At 40.8% G+C, this 20,774-nt stretch overlaps 1 protein-coding gene across 1 annotated transcript in view; it reads left to right on the top strand.

Annotated features, from left to right (window-relative positions):
- Positions 1–3,226: 3,226 nt before the first annotated feature.
- Positions 3,227–20,774, top strand: part of LOC121306677 (target of rapamycin complex 2 subunit MAPKAP1-like) — a 49,272-nt gene continuing 31,724 nt past the window's right edge. The window contains exons 1-5 of the mRNA XM_041238508.1: positions 3,227–3,402; positions 8,536–8,864; positions 12,503–12,592; positions 13,230–13,378; positions 15,789–15,890. Of these exons, the coding sequence (XP_041094442.1) occupies positions 8,612–8,864; positions 12,503–12,592; positions 13,230–13,378; positions 15,789–15,890 (594 nt within the window). The 5' untranslated portion in view covers positions 3,227–3,402; positions 8,536–8,611. The remainder of the gene's footprint in view (positions 3,403–8,535; positions 8,865–12,502; positions 12,593–13,229; positions 13,379–15,788; positions 15,891–20,774) is intronic.

Genomic DNA, 20,774 nt, shown 5'->3' with positions numbered 1-20,774 from the left:
GTTGCCACGGGTGACATCAACGACACACGCAGGGGGGCGGCGCTACTGCGCCCCCAGGTCTGCTCTGCCGTTGCTATGGCAGCAGGCGAGCTGGAAGGAGCGCGGTGCTCGTCGCTCACATTGGAAGCAGAGGCAGCTCAGCGTGATGGACCTTTTCTCTCTCAGCACAGTATATAAAATCGTCTCTCTTCCATTGCACAAGAATATCACACATATGTATATATATTAAAAAGGCAAACGACAACAATCTTGTGTATGAATGAATACGTTGTTATTATAATGTATGTATTGCAGCAGAATACAGTTTTCAAAGCCGTGGTTTGAACTGGAACCTCCGAAGTGTGCAGATACTCAATTTGAAAGCGTCATTCAGCACTGACAACTTGCAACCATGACTTGGGAGACCTTGCAACACCGCAGACTCCACACGCACACGCACACACGCACACACGCACACGCACACGCACACACACGCTTTTGCTACAGGTGACGGACAGAATACAATATACGTTTACTTAAAGCTAAACTCTAGTGCCATGCTGTTAGCATGCTGCATCTCTTAATGCATGCACTGTTGTGTTATATGCTGTGGGGGCAGGAACAGCAAAAATCTGTTTGAAAGAAACATCCTGTATAAATTGGGTCGCTGTATCTGATCTCTGGTACTCACCTTCTCTAGCTGTACCACATGGGTGCAGGAGCAGGCAATTAACAGCCTGTCCTGTTGTTTATTTATTTATTTTTCTTTATGAGAATTTGCAATGGACATAATAAAATAGACATTAATAAACATTGTTATTTCGCTTTAGTAAAAAATAAAAAATCGCTTTGTATTTTGATGAATTGCGATAGAAAATAATAATGCTTATAGCTTATATATATATATATATATATATATATATATATATATATATATATATATATATATATATATATATATATATATATACACACACACACTGTATTACAATGAGGGATCCTCGTTACCCTTATCTGTATTTCCAGTAAAATAACAATAAAGTGATCACAGCTTTTTCAATCATTAGCAATAAATAGTGGGGTGTTTCAATTACAATAAATGTTTAATTAATTAAAATTAAGTGAAAGTTATTCAGGTGCAGTTCTGCAAGTAGTAGATAAGCACAGAGCGGTCCAGTGAGAATATAAACAACGCCGGCTCCAGTGCACATACCGGTGGAGAGTGAATCCATCCCCAAACCCTCCAGCCTCTCCGTCCTGACACACTCTCACTCGAGAAGCAGCGTTTGCTAATTACATAGCAAATGGAATAAAACTTCCTTTGGGAACATCTTGTTAAAAAAAAAAAAAAATCTATTAAGAGAAACTAAGCAGTCATCAACCCATTCACACGCCAATCGCAGTACACATTTTTTGCAAGTCCATTGAGTCTCAAGCGTCTCCCCTTCACCCCACGTTTAAACTAGCAGACACGTTTTGCAATGAAAAAGTAGACTTGATCTAGTAGACATAGCCGTGTCTATTTTGTTTTTACATTGATTTCAGATTTGACATGGATATACACTCACACACAGTATTTATTTATGTGTTTAACAATGCACCGGGGCACTATAAACATGTCTGGAAAACGACTGAAAAGCAATGCCTTTACCGGACAGGACATTTTTGGTTTGATGTTCAGTTTAAGATTTTTAGTATAGTATACCAGTTTAAACCTTTACAGCCTTATTTTTGTGCAAAAATAAAACCGTAAAGCGTTACAGCAGTATCTGTATCAGCTATAAAATAAAGGTAATCTATTGCTTCAGTGGAAGACATGCTGTGCCTCTGTGTTTAACACAGCAGTCCCGGTCGAGGCTGCAAGCATGCCGCAGCTCTGCCTCTGGATTCGCTCAACACAATGCAGGTCTTTCGTGGAGGTCATACGGCCCTCGGCTCACCCTAGCGGCTTCTAATTTACATGTATGTTTGTAAGCAGCACATGTCAGGCGAATTGATCTTTAAAACACTGCGTACTCAGCATCGCAACAAGATATATAGATGCGAGCGCGTTTAAAACATTAGGGATTTGTATTGATTCGACCTTTCAGATGTTGATTACACGCCGTGGCACAATGTTTGCACTATGCATTGGTGTTTATTTGTCTTTACAAGGCAAGAATAATGCATTTCCGTTCCTAGTATTTGTTACACTTCACGAACACAGGCAACGAGAGAAAGAGATTTTTTTTTTTTTTATTTTATTATTATTATATCAGACCATCAATGCAGATTCATACTTTATAAACCACCCCTCACGTGGACGGTTGCTTGTTGTTTGGCTCGTAATTGATTGAATGTATCACTAATCTGGAAATGTGTTTCAAAGCAAGCAGAATACGCTCGTTTGAAATTGCAAAGCAGAGGTATGCGGGCGAGCGGCCGCCGGGGGACTGGAAGACTCGCTTAATATTCTTTATTCCGCCCTCTACATTTAATGAGACTGTTTAAGACTGCAGCTGGAATAAAATAAATACATACAATTGGCTAATTCATAGCAGTAATTTACAGAATTGTGAATATTGAAACTATATATATATATATATATATGAAACTATATGCAAACACATTTCTTAAATTAAAAATAAAAACAAAATGAAAGCACACACTGACATTGCTACAAATCATGGTCTAGTGTGTGTTTTTTTTTTCTTCTTTCTTTTCAAACTTAACGTTTACAATTAACTGTTGCCCTGCGTTTGGGTAATTCTGAGTTTTCTGAAAGCCCTGATTCAAATAAATTCACTGCGGTGTTTTCCAGTGTGGTTTCCGCAGCGCACGTTTCATCAGTTGAAAGTATATCAGCATATACTAATACATTATAAAACTAGGAAATGCAACGCAAAAAAACCCCCAACAAAATAATGAATTACTATGAAAGGAAGTCAACCCAAGCAACTACGATAGCAACCTTTCATCACCTGCGCTCAATAAACAGCCACACTAGCAGCGGCTGGGAAAGCATGGCTCAGTGAACTCCACTGTGCTGTGACGCGACAGCCCACCTCACCTCACAAACACAGAACCCTCCCACGCCCGCCCCCACAGCGCGCCGTGCCTTTTCACATTGCTCCGCTCCACTGTCAATCTAAGCAGTCTCTCCAGCCACTGGCCGCATCGTCTGCCAATCAGAATATTCCGCGCTCACTGCTGGCCACATCGCGTCCTTGTCACAGCTGCGGCCTTCCACTTCCGCCCTCAAAGCAAGCCAATGAGAGAGCTGCAGATAGACCGAAAAAAAAAAGAGGAAATAGGTTTGTTATGGAGTGTAGCAGCTAGCTGTGCAACCGGAGTGTAAATACGCGGCTGTGCCTGGGATATGCACAGCTGATACCGCGCCCCTCTCTCGGCTCTCTCCCTGCTTCGGATAAGGCATGCGATACGGTATGTGGATCAAAATAATAACCAGGCTGCGCACACGCAGAGCCCGGTGCCGGGGCAAGGCCTTAGCACCTAGCGGGGCTAGCACTGACCGCACTGCAGTTTCATCATGAGTATGCGCTGCATTCAGACCTCCTCAAGTCAAGCTATATTACATTGGGATATTGGTTTATATATAGATTTTTCGTTAATCAATGCGTAAAAAAGTAAACCCGTTATCAATTTCTAAACAACATGCTTGTTTGCCAATTTCCAGGAATACGCTGCATCGTATGTTTGTCAATGGTAAGCAATATATTGCTGCTCCTTATCCAGGCCCTTATAAAACTGTTTCTGTAAGGCCAGTGTGACTCGTACTAAATGCCTTTATAATAACCGTTCCTTCAAGCTACCGTTTCAGGGGTAAACATGCTGGTGATGGTGCGGGTAAAACGGGTTCACTAATGATGCGCATCGTTTGGGACAGGGCTGTGGTGACCTACACTGATCGAAACCAGAGAGAGAGAGAGAGGACCTTTTGCAGGGTATAATATGCTATTTACGGAAGCGACGGTTCAAAACTGAAAGCGTTATGGTAGGGTTGTACGAGCAAAGAAAGAGACAGCGGTGACAAGTCGGACCGTACTGAATTGATATTAATATCAAGTAAGGTTGCCGAGTGGCCCCATAATTCCGGGACAGTTTAAGACACGTCATGTTTTTCCACTCACTTCTCTGACCACAAATGCATTTTTTTCCCCCCATCAATCAGACTACAACATACTGGTTTGTTTGTCTGTGAGAGAATTGCACTGTTTTGCTTGGTTTCAAGTTGGCAGTGTTTAATGTACCTGGTGTTAAGACACATTCATAGGACTGGAATTAAAAAAACAAAAAAACAAAAACACACTCGTAACTTGGTGTCGCGCAATCTTAAGATCTTGGCGCTGAAATAGTAAGTGTCTCTCTGTGCGTGTTGTCTTTTCATCCCCTGTGTTTTAAGATGGTTCAGAATGCAGTGGGCACGGCTTGCACAGCCTTGTGGAGAAACGAAATTAAAACCAGCTCGGCGGCTCAATGCACAGACCTTTAGAAGATAGACAGATGCTTTCTTAACAGCTTATATCAGATAGACGGCTGTCCACAGCCGCCTACTAAAAGCGTGAGGAGTCTTGTTTCCCTTCAAGACTCCCAGGGATGGCGATAAGACTCCTGTTGCATAGCAGTTTGATCCATTCCTGGTTTTAGTGTGACTGATAAGACACAGCTGAGCTTGTTACTGGTGCACTGTGGCTAGTCAAGTAGTAAAACCTGGACTGGATATAACTGATATGCAGTAGGGCTCTGATTTTCATCCTTGAAGACCCCTCAAACTTTTAGGAACCTCACATGTTTAAACGGTAAAACTTTACTTTGTCACAATACTGACCGATAATAATGCCTGAGCCACTTCTATTAAGAGTCTTGGAAGTTACACTACCTTACTGAAAGATATTTGAGCTCAAGTATTTAGACGTGCTTCTTTGTATTTCAGCAGTCATGTATTGCTCTTCTTTCACTTGTCCAAATCTCTTTTAGTGGGGTCCCCCCCCCCCCCGACTTTTGTCAAAGCTCACTCCTGTCTTAGCGCCTCAACAAAAAAAAAAAAAATCAGTGCTTTGAACTCGTATTCAATAAGTCTCCTTTTTTTGAATGCATATGGTAGGGATTATATGCCTTTTTTATATAAATATGAAGTGATCTGATTCTAATTTTGTATTTAATTTGCATGAGCTGTCAGTGAAACAGCCTTTGTAGTTTTTTTTTTAAAGATATATTTTTTATAATCCAGTAAGTGCGTCTTTTCCAGCATCCTCTGCTTTATTTAGAAGGAGGGATCTCAAGTTCATAGACCAAAGATGCATGTCTGATGTAAAATGAAGTCCAGCATCTGTAAAGAAATCAAACACTAAAGCTGAAAGTTATCCCCCCCCCCCATCACTACTAATAAAATGAAGTCTTTGAAGCCAGCTCAGACTGTCAGGTGCACCCATACTGTGCTGAAATGGGAAAAGACAACACTTTGTCATCTGTTTAAATTGATATTGCTCTTTTTGCAGTGACAGCTCAAAAGACCCACAGGTGTCATATAAAGCAGTGACTGTGTTGTCATATTTCATTTAGGCATCCCTCTGCAAAGCCGTAATTACCTAATTAGCTTGTTAATTAGGAGAGATTAGCATTCGTCTGTACTGATAGAATGCTTTGCACAGGCATCATGGTTTGAATTTATGTTTTAAGTCATGATGTTTCAGTGCATTTTCCTAACACCCTTCTTCAGAGAGAGAGAGAGAGAGCAGAGCCCCTAGGAGACTAGGCTGATGATGACAATGGGTAATATCGGATCATGTAGCTAATGTCGCACACCACCTGTTTCTATAATGCAATTCTTTGCATTACTGCATGCTATCTCCGGGATCAGTTTCCCAAACATCCCAACATTGATCACGATACCAATAGATCGCAGATCAAATCTCCCTTCTTTATTACTGAAACAGAACAAAGACAAATTAAAAACAAATGCTTTGATTTTTTTTCTGGCCCTATAGGGACACAAAATTCCTCTCCCTTTTTTAAAGCCTGCTTGCCACAATGCCAACCTGTAAGCCAGAACATTAGGAATGCCCTGGTCTTGCGACTACATGCAGCAGTAGGAGGGCATGCATTACATTATCAAGTTGTAGATTGATATTTTAAAACATTATTATTATTATTATTAAACAGGATTATTATTTTTTTGAACGCTCTACTGTATGCATTGTGAAATAGATACATAGCCGTTGATTCTGTTGGTCTTATGGCTGTTATGAAAGCTGTTTTTGTCAACACTGACTGCTGTTCAAACGCTAGGAGCATGCTTTAGCAGCAGTTTCAATGGGGGCTGCAGTAAGGGCTTTGACACTTTCAAGTGGTATTTTTTTCTGTTTTATTAGCCGCGTGTATCTGGTGTTTATTTCCTCTGCGGTCCTCTAGATTAGCTATCAATGGGGATGCTGGGGTACTCCTTAAATCTTTTCAGCTACAGACGCCTGTCGCGTACTTATTTACACTGTTATTCACTGTTATTGTTAGAGTACAGTACATGGGGAGGAAAGAAAGCAGTATTAAAGGCAGCCTGTACTGTAGTGTCTATGCTGACCACTGTTAACTCTTGTGCAGTATATTTTTCTCATGTAAATTATTTATGTAAAAAAAAAAAAACTACTTCACAGTCCCTTGAGTTGTCAAACAAGTTTGACTGTATTTTGGATGGATTGGGGGGGGGCGTAAATTCTAGGTATTAACACACTTCTGGACTGATGTTTGCAGGTAAGGAATGCACAGTAGCATCGCAGACGTGCTCCTGCATTGCACTGTCTGTGATACATCCTGGATGAGGTTTTGCGAGACGGGACTATCTCCTGTTTCCGATGAAGACTTGAGGAAATGAGCTGAAGCATCCTGGAGATTCTAACCAAGTTAGGGCCAATATGTTTTTTTTTTTTTTTTTTTTCCTGTGGCCTGTCATCATTATATGATAACATTTGGCTGAAAAAAAAAAAAAAAATCTGACATCCGTCGCTTCTGGTGTGTCAGTTGCATTCAGTTTCTGTTGAAGGATGTGTGGTGGTAAATCCTTACGGCCGCTAGGTAAAAAAATAAAAACACGAGGTTAGTGCACCACTCTTAATAGCTGCTGCTTCAAGTCCGAACACACCCAGCCAAAAGGTGAAAGTCCTGCATCTGTTGCAGCATGTTGTTAACTGTCATGGCAGACATTAAGATATTTCAAGCACAATAATAGCATGGGAGGTAAATTAACAAACCGTTAGCAATGTTCTAAATGCACAATTAGCATGCCAACATTTATATGACACATTGATGGGGCAGCAATCATTTTTGATTGGGAGTTTATAGACGTGTTTTTTTTTTTTAAGGTCCCTTCAGTAGGTAGCTCGTTTAAACAGGTTCTGAGCTGTGACTCCCTTCGTGTCGGAGAGCAGGGAGGGTGATTTTTTGGGGGTGTGGGGGGGGGGAGCCTGGGTCATTTGAACCCCATTCAGTTCCCAGTATGCTATGCTGCTGTGTCCAGGGATAGAAGCAAGACCTCTGTCGCATAGCAGTTTGATCCAGTCCTGGTTTCACTGGGAGTTTAATAAGACACACCTGAGCTTGTTACCCAGACACTGGGGCTAATCAAGCTCATTTTAAAACCTGCATTGGTAGAAACTGCTATGCAATAGGAGTCTTGTTTCCATCCCTGAGGTGTATCACAGCAGTAATACGAGTAAGATACTATATTTTTTATTTGAATGTACTTGTGTTAAAAATCAGGCTGTTTGGCTTTGGCTATTTTTCCATGTGAACTGATTTGGAAGGAGTCTTCGTCACTTGAGAACGTATGGAAAAGCATGCACAGGGTTCCAGGTCTACTTTCTGATTGTGTTGTGACTGTTTTTTTAATAGAGAAGGCGCGATTCTTGCAGCAGTCTTTGATTTGGGGAAACTGCATGCGTTGATGTTGGGAGAAAGGTTCCCAACTGTCAATTCCATGTGCATTGGATTAATTTCTTTTGAAATACCAGAGGATTTCAAATTGTAAAGTAAAAGTGCTTTCCAATTGTACATAAACATCTTGTGAAAGCCTGGAAAGGGGCTGTGGTGGGATGAAGGAGAGGGGGTAGTGTTTCTAAGTTCTTCTCCCAGAAGGTGATGCCTGTCCTCCAGATGTTACAGTGACTGCAAATTAATCACACGCTGCTGGCCCCGGTGCAGTGAGAAGCTGAGTGATTGTCAGCATTTCCTGTCTTAGAAAGAAAGAGAAATCTTCAGAGGAAGGTTCGCTTAACCGGTTTGTTATTAATATATCTCCTCAAAATGTTCACAGTATAATTTCAATGAGAAGGACCAGGCACCATCAAATCCATGCAGGACTATGTGTAAAATACAAAATGGAAAAAATAAAAAAGAATTGTGTCTGTACTGAAAATAAAATCTCATCTAAACTCTTCTCTATTCTCCCCAGCGAATTTTTTTAATGAACTGTTCTGCTTTTTAGGTACATCAAAAGGGGATGACAGAAGTTAAAAGATCCGGCAAAACCTCGTTAAAACTTTTTCCTTTGCTTTTTTTGTGCAGGAAGGCAAGCATTCTGCAAAATGGAGAAGAGAAAATAACCCAGACGCAGAGAAGCACCGGCTGATTCATTGAGGGAATGGCCTTTCTGGACAACCCGGCCATCATCCTGGCCCACATCCGGCAGTCACACGTGACGAGCGACGACACGGGCATGTGCGAGATGGTGCTGATTGACCACGACGTGGACCTGGAGAAGTGTCTGCCTTCCTCGGTGACGGGCAGCGCTGGCTCGGACACGCAGGGCGTGGACACTCAGGGCTGCGACCTCTCCCAGTCCGTCGACATTACCTCAAGCTGGGACTTCGGGATCCGCAGACGATCAAACACGGGTAACTGGACATTGACGCTCTCTGTGTCTCCTGAATCTGCGCAGCACCTCTCGATGCTTTCGGGGGGGGGGCGGGGGGGGGCTTGCGTTCGCTTGCTGATGCACTGTTTGGAAGACGGGATCATTAGCTAAGGGGTACTGTAGATTGATTTGTGTTTGGCACTTTTTTACGCGCTGTATTAGTATTGATTGACCTTTCGCCCTTAGAAAAGGCTAGAATTGGCTTTATTGGTTCTTGGCTTCTGCAGTACTCTTTATGCATTCTGGAAACCATTTGTGCACATTTCAGACTGTGATGGTAAACCTCCAGGCTGGCTCTGAGAACCTCTGGGTTAGGTACGTTATTGGAATGACCAGGTGCCGGCGAGTTGGCTCAATCCGGCCACTGCTACAGTAAACGTGCTCTCGACTGATCACGCTTATCACAGCATGAATAAGTTGCAACCTGTTGGTTTACTAACAGCAGTTGTTCATGCAGATATAAGGGAGGAACGGTTTATTTAACGTCAGCTCTTGATCATTTCAAAAATATACTTAACTGAGTTTCAAGCAGAGGTGGGACATTTAAAAGGTGCCCCTCAGAAAGGGTTGCGCAGGGTGACCAGGGGTTCAGTTTGGTGCACAGTGGTTGGCAGCGTGGTTTTTTTTTTTTTTTTTTTTCTTCCTGTGGTGTCTGGTTTCTTGGTTTTTCTGCAGCAATCAAGAAGTAGTCTTTCACAATTGTCTGAGAAATGCAAAATGCAGTGATTGTCTCTCCAGGATGTCAAGACAGAGCTGAAAGATCAGGGACGCTCTTCAAACCTGAGGGGTGGGCGAGAGGTACGCTGGTCTAAAAATAGGTATTTCAAGGTGTTTCACGATTTTAAACGTAATGTTTACCGAAGCAGAACAGAATTGCGTTGTCGTGTTCAAAATTGATCATCTTCTGTAGCGTTATTATCCAACAAATGCTCGTAAATTTTTAAATGCTTACCTGAAAAACAGTAGATGCTAAATTGAAGAATATTTTTCAGTTTTTTTTTATGTCCACCTTTTAAAGACATTCTCTTTTCACCATCAGTGAATTAGCAAAAAAACAAAAACATCAATAAATAAATGTAAAAATAACAACAGCCATGTGAAATGTCCCCTCCTTGTGCTGGACAGAGTGATCTTTAGCAGAAATATTTCCTGTCTTTGATGCAGCTGGTGTCTTTTTCGTTGAAAGACTTTTGAAAGAAATGGTGCAGCTCTGTGCAGAAGCCAGAAAGTGTTTTGATACTGCAGTTCTGGTTGGTTCAGTTTACTATCAGTGAATCGATCTGATGCACTGCAATTCTTACAAGGCTTCTAGGAATCCTTCATGAATTACCTCTTGCGTTGTAACGTGGATTTAAATAAAATAAATAAACTACTGTTTATACTGTATGTAATGCCATAAATAAGTGAATAATACAGTATTGCAAAACCTTTAATTTCCCTAACATGGATTTTTTTTTTTTTTTTGCAAACAGAGAATGGTATCCAATTTAGAATGGTAAGCCAATACCGTAGGATTATCAGGTTCTGTGATCTTGAATGTTTTCCATGCTCCGTTCTTGACCTCCTGAAGTTTAACGGAACGCATTTTTTTTTTTTTACGACCGCTTTTCTGATGATTAAAGTTTCCCGGAGTGACTCTTGTGTGAGTATATTTCATGCAAAGGTCATCTTACTTGGCTGCTAATCACTGTATCCTGAATAGCTCTGGTTTCCATATTTTAGAGCGGCTCTATTGACATAATGCCAGATGTGACACCGTAATTCAGATTACCACGTTGATCAGATGATAAATAGTGTCATAAATTGTTGACAAAAACAATTTGTGATGTATTATGTTACTGGTAGGATGTAACACATTATAAAATCAGGTAATCTGCAGCATGATCCATAAATCAGAAACCTGTTGAGTTTCTTTCAGTCCTTAATTCTTCAGAGACTGGTTAAGAGTAAGACCCATTTAGTGAGAACTAAGATGAAATGCTATTTTTCTCAATGGGAGACTTGCAGCAGGGAGGTGCAGCTTGCATATGTAATACATTGCCAGGTATGCAGCTTGAGTAGCAGATTACAAATCATGAGCCCATTTACCCCAAACTGTGTACGCATCAGCGCTCCTGTACACACCCCTAGCACAGCCCTTCTAATCATAGCTCCTCGCTGGGGTTTTCAAAGCAGCTCCCGCAGAACACCTGAAACGTTATTGTTAATTATGAATTAAAGATATGACACTCGCTGGGTTAAGTTTTTGTGTGTTTTTATTGTTATTGTTTTTTGACAATTTAAAAAACGATTCCACTGAAAGATTTAGTTTCCCTTTTCTTTTAAATACCGTGCATCTCCATAATTTTTTTTTTTCATTTTATTTATTTCTCTGTCTGAAAATTCATTTGAGTCACTTGTGCATTAGCATTTCTCTAGGACCATTAATAATGATTTACACATTGAAACATCCTATTCATCACAGAGAGGCTTACATTTTAATATTCTCCCCTGTGTTAATATTATCTTTATGATATATCTACAAATGCTTTATGATTTTTAATGCCAATAGTAAATCATGAACAGGAAGGTGGGGGGGGATGCATATTTGTGTAGACATTACTTTTTCTTTCTGTTTTAATGTTTACAAACCTGAAAGTCTTTGGCTACTATGTTTCATGCGATTTAACCAAAGACCGTGGCGTGGAAGCGCTGGGTACATTTCATTTTTTTTTTAAAAACGAAAAAAGTAACGTGGTCATTCCCTGCCAAATCCGCTAATCCAGACACACCCTTACTGTAGGTCACCACCTCGCCTCAGGGATTGTCAATGAGTTCATTGCTGTCATCCCGTTACACTAAATCCGCAGTTTACTAGTTGCATCCTTTTCAAAAGGCAGGTTTAAATGAGGTAACAGTGTGTGAGTGGGAAAGGGTGAATTTGAATAAAAAAGTAACCATCTGGGGCATCTCAGTCTCCTGCAATGGACACAAGTAAACTGGCTGACGTTTTCACACACGAGTGCCTCTTGTTTCTATATCAATGATTGCTGACCGAAAATGGAAAACCTCACACCCAGAGGTTTTCATGCAGGCAGGTATAGAAAGGATATAAATGGTGAATCTTGAGGTTCTAGTAAATTTGCACTCTACTGTACGAGTAACTCAACCCGATTTTTTAAGGGTTTAAATCTGTGTCTTAACTTGCTGATATTTGCCCCTTGTTTGTGCCGTCTCCGTGGCGCACGTGCTGCGGAAGAGCAGGGTGACGAGCTGCTCTGACCTTCCTGCCTGCTGTGTCAGTACAGTAGATTCTTTAGAGAATGAATGAATTTTCTGAGGTCTCGCTGAACAGAGACAGGCGACTGAGCTTGCTGTTTGCTGCTCTGAAGAACCCTTGCAATGTCGACGGGGAAGGATGTCAGAAAATAGAAACCAAAGTGTGTGAAATTCCCCCCTGGCACTGTGCTATCCCCCGCTGACATCGCACTCTGCAATGTGTTCTTTACAATTATCCAGTAAGGTAAACCTTGTTGGGATGTTAATCTGATAACAAACCGAGTCTGAATGTGAAATGTACGAAGCGGGCTAGATGCACGTGGATTTTCTATGATCAGTCTTATTTTTATTTTTTTGCAGCTCAAAGACTCGAAAGGCTTAGAAAAGAGAGACAGAACCAGATTAAATGCAAAAACATCCAGTGGAAGGAAAGGAACACTTCACAATCAGGTATGTGTTTTACTCGGCTGAATGTTCGCTTTTGTTTTGGTTTCCATGTTTAGTTTGGATTTATTCTGGAAACTCCCCAAATGGAGCTGAGAGATGCAGGGGCTCATGTTTGGCAACGCTGAACAAGACGTGTGGATATTCTCATTCCAAAAGTAAAATAAAATAAATAAAGTGGTCTCCAAATGCCATACGTTCTTGAAAAACCAAATATAACAATCATAAGGAAATAAATATTTGTAAAGTGTTCCCCCAGAAGCCCTTTTGTCCCTCAAAAAACAGCCAGTGTTTGGTGTAGTAATTTTGGATTGTTGTAGTAAATATTAATTCTGTTAAGCGCTTAGAGGTTCTGAGATTATGAATACCACCTTAAAGCAGTTTTCTCCGTAAGCTATTATAAGAAGAAGCTTGCCCAGCCCTGTCTGTCTTCACTGTAAGTAAACCAGAACCAAATCCATTCCACAATTAATTCAACAGCTACACTGTGGCATTTGTAGCACCTTTAGAACAGTAATCACAATTTAATACCGAAGATTGCAAATCAAAGACAAAAAACTAACGAACAGCCACATACGGTATTCTGGGCGTATTTTCTGTTTCAATTAAGAGGTTTTTTTCCCTCTTTCGATGTGCTCTGCAGTAGAGGACATGGGCGCGCTGTTTGAGAAGAAGGACTTCAAGGACAGGCCAGCGGGTTGCGGGAAGCCGTCAACGCTGTCTCTGCGACTGGAACAGTGCCCGCAGCAGCTCAACAACCCTTTCAACGAGTATTCCAAATTCGACGGCAAGGTGGGTGAAGCGTAGAGAAGCAGACGTGCTTTCACAGCCTGGTCTGGAGCCCCTGCGCTCTAGGTTATGTGCAAAACACAGCACAGCGCGCTCCCTGCTAAACATGTCTCCTTACTATTGCCACGTTGAAATGTCCCGGATGCCAGAAGACAGGAGTCAGCTGGGACAAGCTCCTGATAATATCGCTAGGGATGTTATCCTACTCCGCTTGACAACAATCGCGTTTATCAGTTGTACAGCTGTCACCGTTTTGCTGATCTGAAGTGATGTTAAAAGGGTTTAGCTGTAAGGAAACACTTCGTTCCTGGGTAAGAATAGAGAAGGTCCTCGTAGGAGCCCTGCATCTGCCTCACCTTCCTCATGGCACTGTTAGTTTTCTGCAAATACCCTAACCGGCACAGTGCTATGCTGAAATGTTTTCCAGTTGCTGTGACCAAAATGGCTTGCGAAAAGTTTTTATATTTGTTTTTTTTAGGCTCCGCTCCATATAACTTTTTATGTTTTAAATTTCAATGTATTTTGTCACACGAACATTTTCTGATTTGCCATACGAAGCATTTATTCAAGCAGCTGTGCATTTGTCATCATTAGCGCACTTATTCCAGCCTCTGAAAATGAGACGACATCTGTTTCTTTTGTGTATGAATGTGCTTTTAAATGGCTCAGCTCTGTGAATAGACTGTCATGTTTCTATCTTCAGAACGCACAGGCAAAGTAAAATAACAACAGTCAAAAAGAATAATGCAAGACGTAACGCTGTCTGTCTAGATTAAAACATTAATTAACGAATAGACACCAGGGTCAACTGAATTGATGTAAACAGGGGTGCATCTAATTACCGATTGTCTGAATACAATCAGTAATAAGTATGGTTCTAATTGCAGTGCATATTTGAACAGTGGCAGTATTTAGATCCGACATTGTTTAGATCAGTTGATTTGCCCCTGTTTTCCTGTAATCTTAACAGGCACAGTAAAATGCAGTTCAGTAAAAGACCTAGTTCAGTAGGTATGAAGCACTGTTCTCTGTCCAGATTCAGTGCAGTTGTGGAATTGTTCTGCATGATGCTGATTTGCTTCTTCACCCGTGGCCTGACCTTTGCAACGTGTTGTGGCTGGCCAGGCCAGCTCGCTTTGTTCCCGATAATTAACCTTCCCTGTGTCAATGTGAGGAGCAGAAACCTGACATCGACCCGTCAGCATCTCCATATGAAGCTGCTGTCTGAGTCTTATAAGTGTCGGTCCCAGCGATTATAGAGGAGAAGAGGAGGCACTGTGTACTCTCTCAATCAGCTGCTTCTACCCAGAGGGCAAGAGATATACTGATGACACGGCTGTTCTGTCAGGCATGACGTGACCGAGAAAACGTGTGCTAGTTTATGAGCGTTTCAGTCCCAGTTTTAATGAGGGGCCTACAGTAGAATGAAGGAGATTTTTTATGCGTGCTAATTGCTTTGCTGTTAATTTTCATAAGTGTTGATAGAAGCAGTTCCTTTTTTTTAAATTAAACTTTGTTTTTAAATGTTACCTGGGGAGATATTCCGCAGTGCCAGACCCCGCAGTCGAAATTAATATGAATGCTGTGGCAATTAACTCTTAGCGGTTAATCGCCTTCAACTGCATTGTGGGATGCCTCGTGCCTTAACTACGCTTCCTGCAGATGGCTCTTGTTTAAGATGTCCTAATTGTGTAATATGAGGATGAATGTGTTTCATGCATGTGCATCTTTGGGACGTGTTTTGTGAGAGCTGGAATAATTGAAGATCTTTCCCATCTGTGGCACACCATGGTCTTTGTTTTCATGGTGATGCTTTGCTCACAGCAGAATAAGGTTCCCCAAATGAAGCAGCGTTGGTGGTGGCAATAGAAGTAGTCTTAGTCTTCATAGTATCGCCTTTATGCTGTACATCTAACAGACAATTAAAACTAGCTTAATGTTCTGCATTTTACGCAGTAGCGTTGCAAAACGGGAATAGGTTTTACAAAGAAGGTCAGATTTAAACGTATTAGAAAATAATTTTAAAAGGTTGGAAATTCAACAACAGAACAGCACATATGCTCAAAGGTTGTGGTGTTTTTTTTTGTTTTGTTTTTTTGTTTTTTTGAAGCATACAGTTTTGTCATCCTAAATCTCAAAAACAATAACTTGGAAACTTTTTAAAGAGATGTATGTTACTGATCACGAAATGCATCTGTGCGTGGGTGGGCTTATCTTCATAAAATAATGACATGAGATAGCCAAGAATTTGTCTGTTGATGTAAAAATAAATGAAGCTGTTCTCCACTGGTATCTCGGGCGAGACGTGGTCAGAGTGTGGACGTGTGTGCTTTTAATAGGCAGTTTTATTTTTCCAAACTTGCCTTTTTGCATGACTCTTGTTCCTCGAGGGTTTTTTTGCCTTATTTGCTAGGTGTTTCCAGAAGGGTTTCACACCTCTTCAGGGACTGTTTCTGTTTTAACAGCAGCCGGGAATCCTTCAGACCCAGAGATGAGAAAGCGAACTCAGAACAAGGTGGGTGGCGGGGGGATAGCGCAGTAAATCCTGTAGGTTTTGTGCTCTTTTCTTGTACGAGGAGACAGGTGGGTTTTCGAACATAAACAAGAGCACCCCTGCGGAATGGAATTCAACATGATGTTTTGGTGGATATACAGTGGATATGCAACTATTCTGCTCATAATTTTCTGCACCAATATAATGTATAGAAGGCCTGTCTGCTGAAACAGGGCTACAGTGCTTGCACCTGCACGTCGTACGTGCCTGCATGTCACATCTACATACATCCAAGAGCTGCTTATCTGGTCGTGATTAAACTCGCTGATTTGTGTTTTGTACAGCACACACTGCTTTTTTTTTTTTTTTTTTTTTGTTAAACTGAAACATTTGGTCCATGGCGAAGCATAAGTTGGTAGACAACAGCTTAACGTGATTTTGTTCTGTAGGATTTAGTTGCAATTCATTTTAATTGTGTGGATGAAGTTTAAGAAGTATTAGTGTCAGATAGAGATTCATTGCGGTGGTTTGATTTAAGGCTGGTGTTATAGGAAGCAGGCATGTGCTCTGGCAGATGTTTACAGAAGGCTCGGTCGTTCCTGACAGCAGTTAAAAAGTACGGTTGCGGTAATCAAATTGTGGTGCACCCAAGTCAGATGCAAGAACTAAGATCGAATTAAACTAGATTTAAGATTTATGTAAGCAGCACTTGCTGGTATAACATTTCGCTAGCTTGTTTTTTTAAATCTTGGAAGCAGGAACAATGCAAGGTACTGTACAGCTACACCAGGAATAGTTATACGGCATTTACTTTGTATTATTATTAGTTTTAAAAGCATTCGGTAAGGGCTGCTGTTTTCTGAACATAAACGTGGCACTGTGACTACTTCTGTTGCTACTATCAATTTTTATATTGATTTATTTTAAAGGGTGTGTGTTTTTAGAAAGCTGTTTCTAAATTTTAAATAGGGGAACGAATTTTATATACATTAATTAAAAATTGCATGATGCCTTTTCTCATCGGTAGCAAACGCTCCCGCTGTGTTGACGGGTAAACGTTCAAATGTGTTTACTGCGAAGGGTTAAACGCTTAGGATATTAAACGGGATCCGTCGCCCCTGATGCCAGCACGTTAATGCAGCATGTGAAGCAGAAGGTGAGACCCAGGAGACTGGATAAGTAGTATTTTGGAACGTCTTTCACATCTGCTGACTGTGTGGGTCTCACAGGTTGGAATCATATCCCACAGGATCACAACACCTTCTACTCCAAAGAGTAGAGAAAAAAACACCACTCTGTCCTCCAAAATGAACATCGAATTATTTGAGATTGTATAATTCAGAAAGGTTAAGTCTTCATCCTGCAAGTTATATATAATCACCTTTAAAAACCTTTCTGGGTGACTGCAGACACAAAGGAATGTTATGGCTGATAAGCGCAGTACACCTTACAGTCATGCTGTACACATCCAGCTTTGATATGCAAAGTAAAAGGAGACTCGTCGGTATTATCACTTTGAAAAAGAAGGAGACATAAATAGGTCTGTTGCCCATGAATACATTTTTTTGTGTCAATTTTGCTGCTCTGGCAGATCCTTCATTAAAGGTTCAGCATTAAATTAAACTAGAACCAGTTTCCAATAGTAATTAACTTGAGTATATTGGGAGGCCATTATTCACATTATAGTAACCTTTTAATAGCTCAGTCTGTAACTTCACTGCAGGTAATGACTTTAAAGAGCACTTATTAAAAGAGAAATGGTAATGAGCTTTAATAAAGCCCAACAACTTGGAAATTAAGAACCGCTTTCTATGGAGAAGGACTTCGACTCTCACTATTTCATTAAAGGCACCGATAACTCTTTTTCAAGTCTCCTGTCTGTGGATGAAGCTAACATTAACAGTGATTGAGAACAGATAATTGTGAAGGGAAAATGAATCTTGCCACATTCAGGAGACCATTTCTTTTGTAAGGACTCGGCTAAACACAGCAAAGGATACTACAGTGTTTGAATTTCAGATATTACAGACCCTGGTCTTGGACATGCAAAAGAACTGAGGTGGAAGCTATCGACTGTGGGGTTTTTAAATCCTCGACTTATTTAAAGCAGCCCTCTCTTACTAAAACGATTCTTATTAATTATGGCTTCAGAGAGGCGCTGTGTAGCGATCCGGATTAATTGTTAGCCTTTTGAATGGTTCTTGCATTTTCTCTACTACAGTTCGTAATTCGTACAATTAAACATGTATGATGGAGGAGGTGCATAACGCCCCGAAGTGATGTTTTGAAATTGAGTTCCAATGAATGCACTGTTGTTTTTTCTTCTCTCTCTCTCTCTTCTCTCTCTCTCATTTGTTTGAATAACTCTACACTGCACACCTCTGTACTGCTTTTCTGTTAGGGGGAAAGATAACCCAAAGCAGCAGATCTCAGTTCAAACTAAAGCAGTTTAAGGTGGAAAAATAAAAAAAAGAGAGTGAAAAATGTCCAGGACCGTTAAATTATTGAATAGGAACAGCGGGGATGTGATTAAAGGACTGCTTCTGTAACTATGAACTGTACCAAGAAAACAGGGAGGGGGTCACTTTTGCCTTCAATGTTTTAATAAGAAAAAAAAAACTAAAAGTGGCACAGCTTGCTTGTTTAAATTAAGACTCCCAGGATTTCATAATGGTCTCTTCTAGTTCTAGAAGGCTGTGTGGTCCTGTGGTTAAAGATACAGGCTTGTAACCAGGAGGTTACAAGCGGTTCAAATCCCGGCTCAGCCACTGACTCACTGTGGCACCCTGAGCAAGTCAACGAACCTCCTTGTGCTCCGTCTTGGGGGTGAGACGTTGTTGTAAGTGACTCTGCAGCTGATGCATAGTTCACACACACCCTAGTCTCGTGTCTTGTGATGGTGGTCCACTATGAAAGGCGCTATATAAAGATTATTATTATTATAAACATGTAGCATGACAGGTATTCCTACGTCACTGCTACCATATGATACGCTGAAACTTTGTAGAGCAGCAAACTTTCTCCCCCATGACAGGCAAGGTAATACATCTGTGGAAACACAGAGTTCTGTTACACAAAGCTTGTTGTCTCAGGTCTCTTATCAGCCTGTCATTTTGGCAGTAACTGCACTTTAGGAAACTTGTCATTTTCTCAAAGGAGCTGACAGTGACAGAATTAAAAATGAAGGGACCCCCCCCCCCCCCTTCTGAAAAGCCAGTTCATTACAAATTAACAGCGGTCCTAGCAAAAGCAGCAGGCTAAGGCGTGTCAAGCAGCGATACGGATAAAGAAACCCGGCATTTCAAACTGTCAGAGCCGGGAGCCGGAGCCGTGCTTGGAACAAATTAATCACAGATTGTCAAACGCAAAAGTTGCATGAAATGAACACATCGGGCTGTAGCACGTCCGTCCGAGTGTGCTTTTACCTGCTTATTACTGCTAACCATCTGCACTCTCTTTAATGCAAAGATATCATTAAATTGCAGAGGGGAAAGGGCTTGTTATAAATGTCCTTGCATGTGTTTAAGAGCTGCTTGGAATGTATTTGTTCAGACGTGGTAAGTGTGGCACCTGCCCTGTGTGTGTGTGTTATTATGTATAGATTAATTTTCTCTCATTTTATTTACTGCCTACGTTTCTTCTGTCAAATCTGCCTGTGCTTTCCTCTTTTGTTTAATTCTCTTCTTCCGTGGTATATTTATTTACAGTAATATGATCAACTTGACCTTTTTTTAGTTTGAAAAATGTAATGAACTTTTTTTTTTTTAATTCAATTTACAATTCAATAGAAAACAGTGGAAACTTTAGCTGAACAAACTAAACAGAACACAGAACACGATCGGAGAGAGTAATGGTGCTTTATTTTCTGCTAGTTTCAAAGTGTACAAGGCACAATAACAGTACCTTTTCTTAAATTGATTTAAAAAAAAAACAACCTCTATACAGGATAATTGAGTTCATAATGAAAGATATATTATTATATGTACTTCTGAATGTCTTTGACAGTTGAGGAAAAGCACGAGCAGCCTGGGTGAGCTGGTAGTGCAGCTTTTCAGTCCTGGGTGTTAGTGCTGCAAGCTGGCTTGAGTGAAAGGCTTTCCACATCTGAGACCTGAACGCTTAAATGCTGTAGCCATGCTTTGTGCAGTAAGCTGAGACAACTTAGAAGTGACACAGGAACAATAAAACAATCACATCGTAATAATGATGTCATACCTTACCTCCGGGAGCCTCTGAACATGATACAGCACGAGCTGCAGATAATGTAAATGCAGTGCTTGCAGTGAGTGTAGCAGTAATGATGTGTGTTTCTCTCCCCCTTTCTTTCCATTCAGTGTTCCTTCATGGTGGCAATGTCAGAGCTGCTTTTCAGCGAGGGCAGCTGCTCTGTTTGATGGGGGTAATTCACTGTAGATATATCGGTTTACATGAAGGTTAAGGCAGCGTGTTTGCACTTTGCTGTGATCCTGAACTCCAGGAAACTGGAGGGAGAGCAGCTTTCTAGATAATCGGGGGAAACAGTGGATAAATGCTTTCTTTCTTTCTTATTCTCTGTACTCAGGCCATCAGAAAGATTAGATCTATGTCATTATTGCCAAATATCTGTTTCGTAAGAACCAAATATTAGGTCGGCATTAAACCTCTCAATCATTGTAAAGTTTACTTTAAAACTTCTGACATTTCATTGACATTGTTACAGTGGAATAAAAACATCAAAAACAAAAAAATAAATAAATGACAGTCTGCACGACAATGTATATAGTGTAATGAAATACAAAAGTATTTGTAAAATGTGTCGCTACTGTTTCTGACAGCACTGTAATACAGTAAGCATCGAACAACTGCTGAGCACTGCATTTTGAAAAACATGTACAAATATATATTTTCAGTTTACAAATATATATT

The sequence above is a fragment of the Polyodon spathula genome, chromosome 49, assembly GCF_017654505.1.
Source record: "Polyodon spathula isolate WHYD16114869_AA chromosome 49, ASM1765450v1, whole genome shotgun sequence".
Lineage (NCBI taxonomy): Eukaryota > Metazoa > Chordata > Actinopteri > Acipenseriformes > Polyodontidae > Polyodon > Polyodon spathula.
The sequence above is the reverse complement of the archived record's forward strand: the minus strand, read 5'-3'. Positions and strand labels throughout refer to the sequence as shown.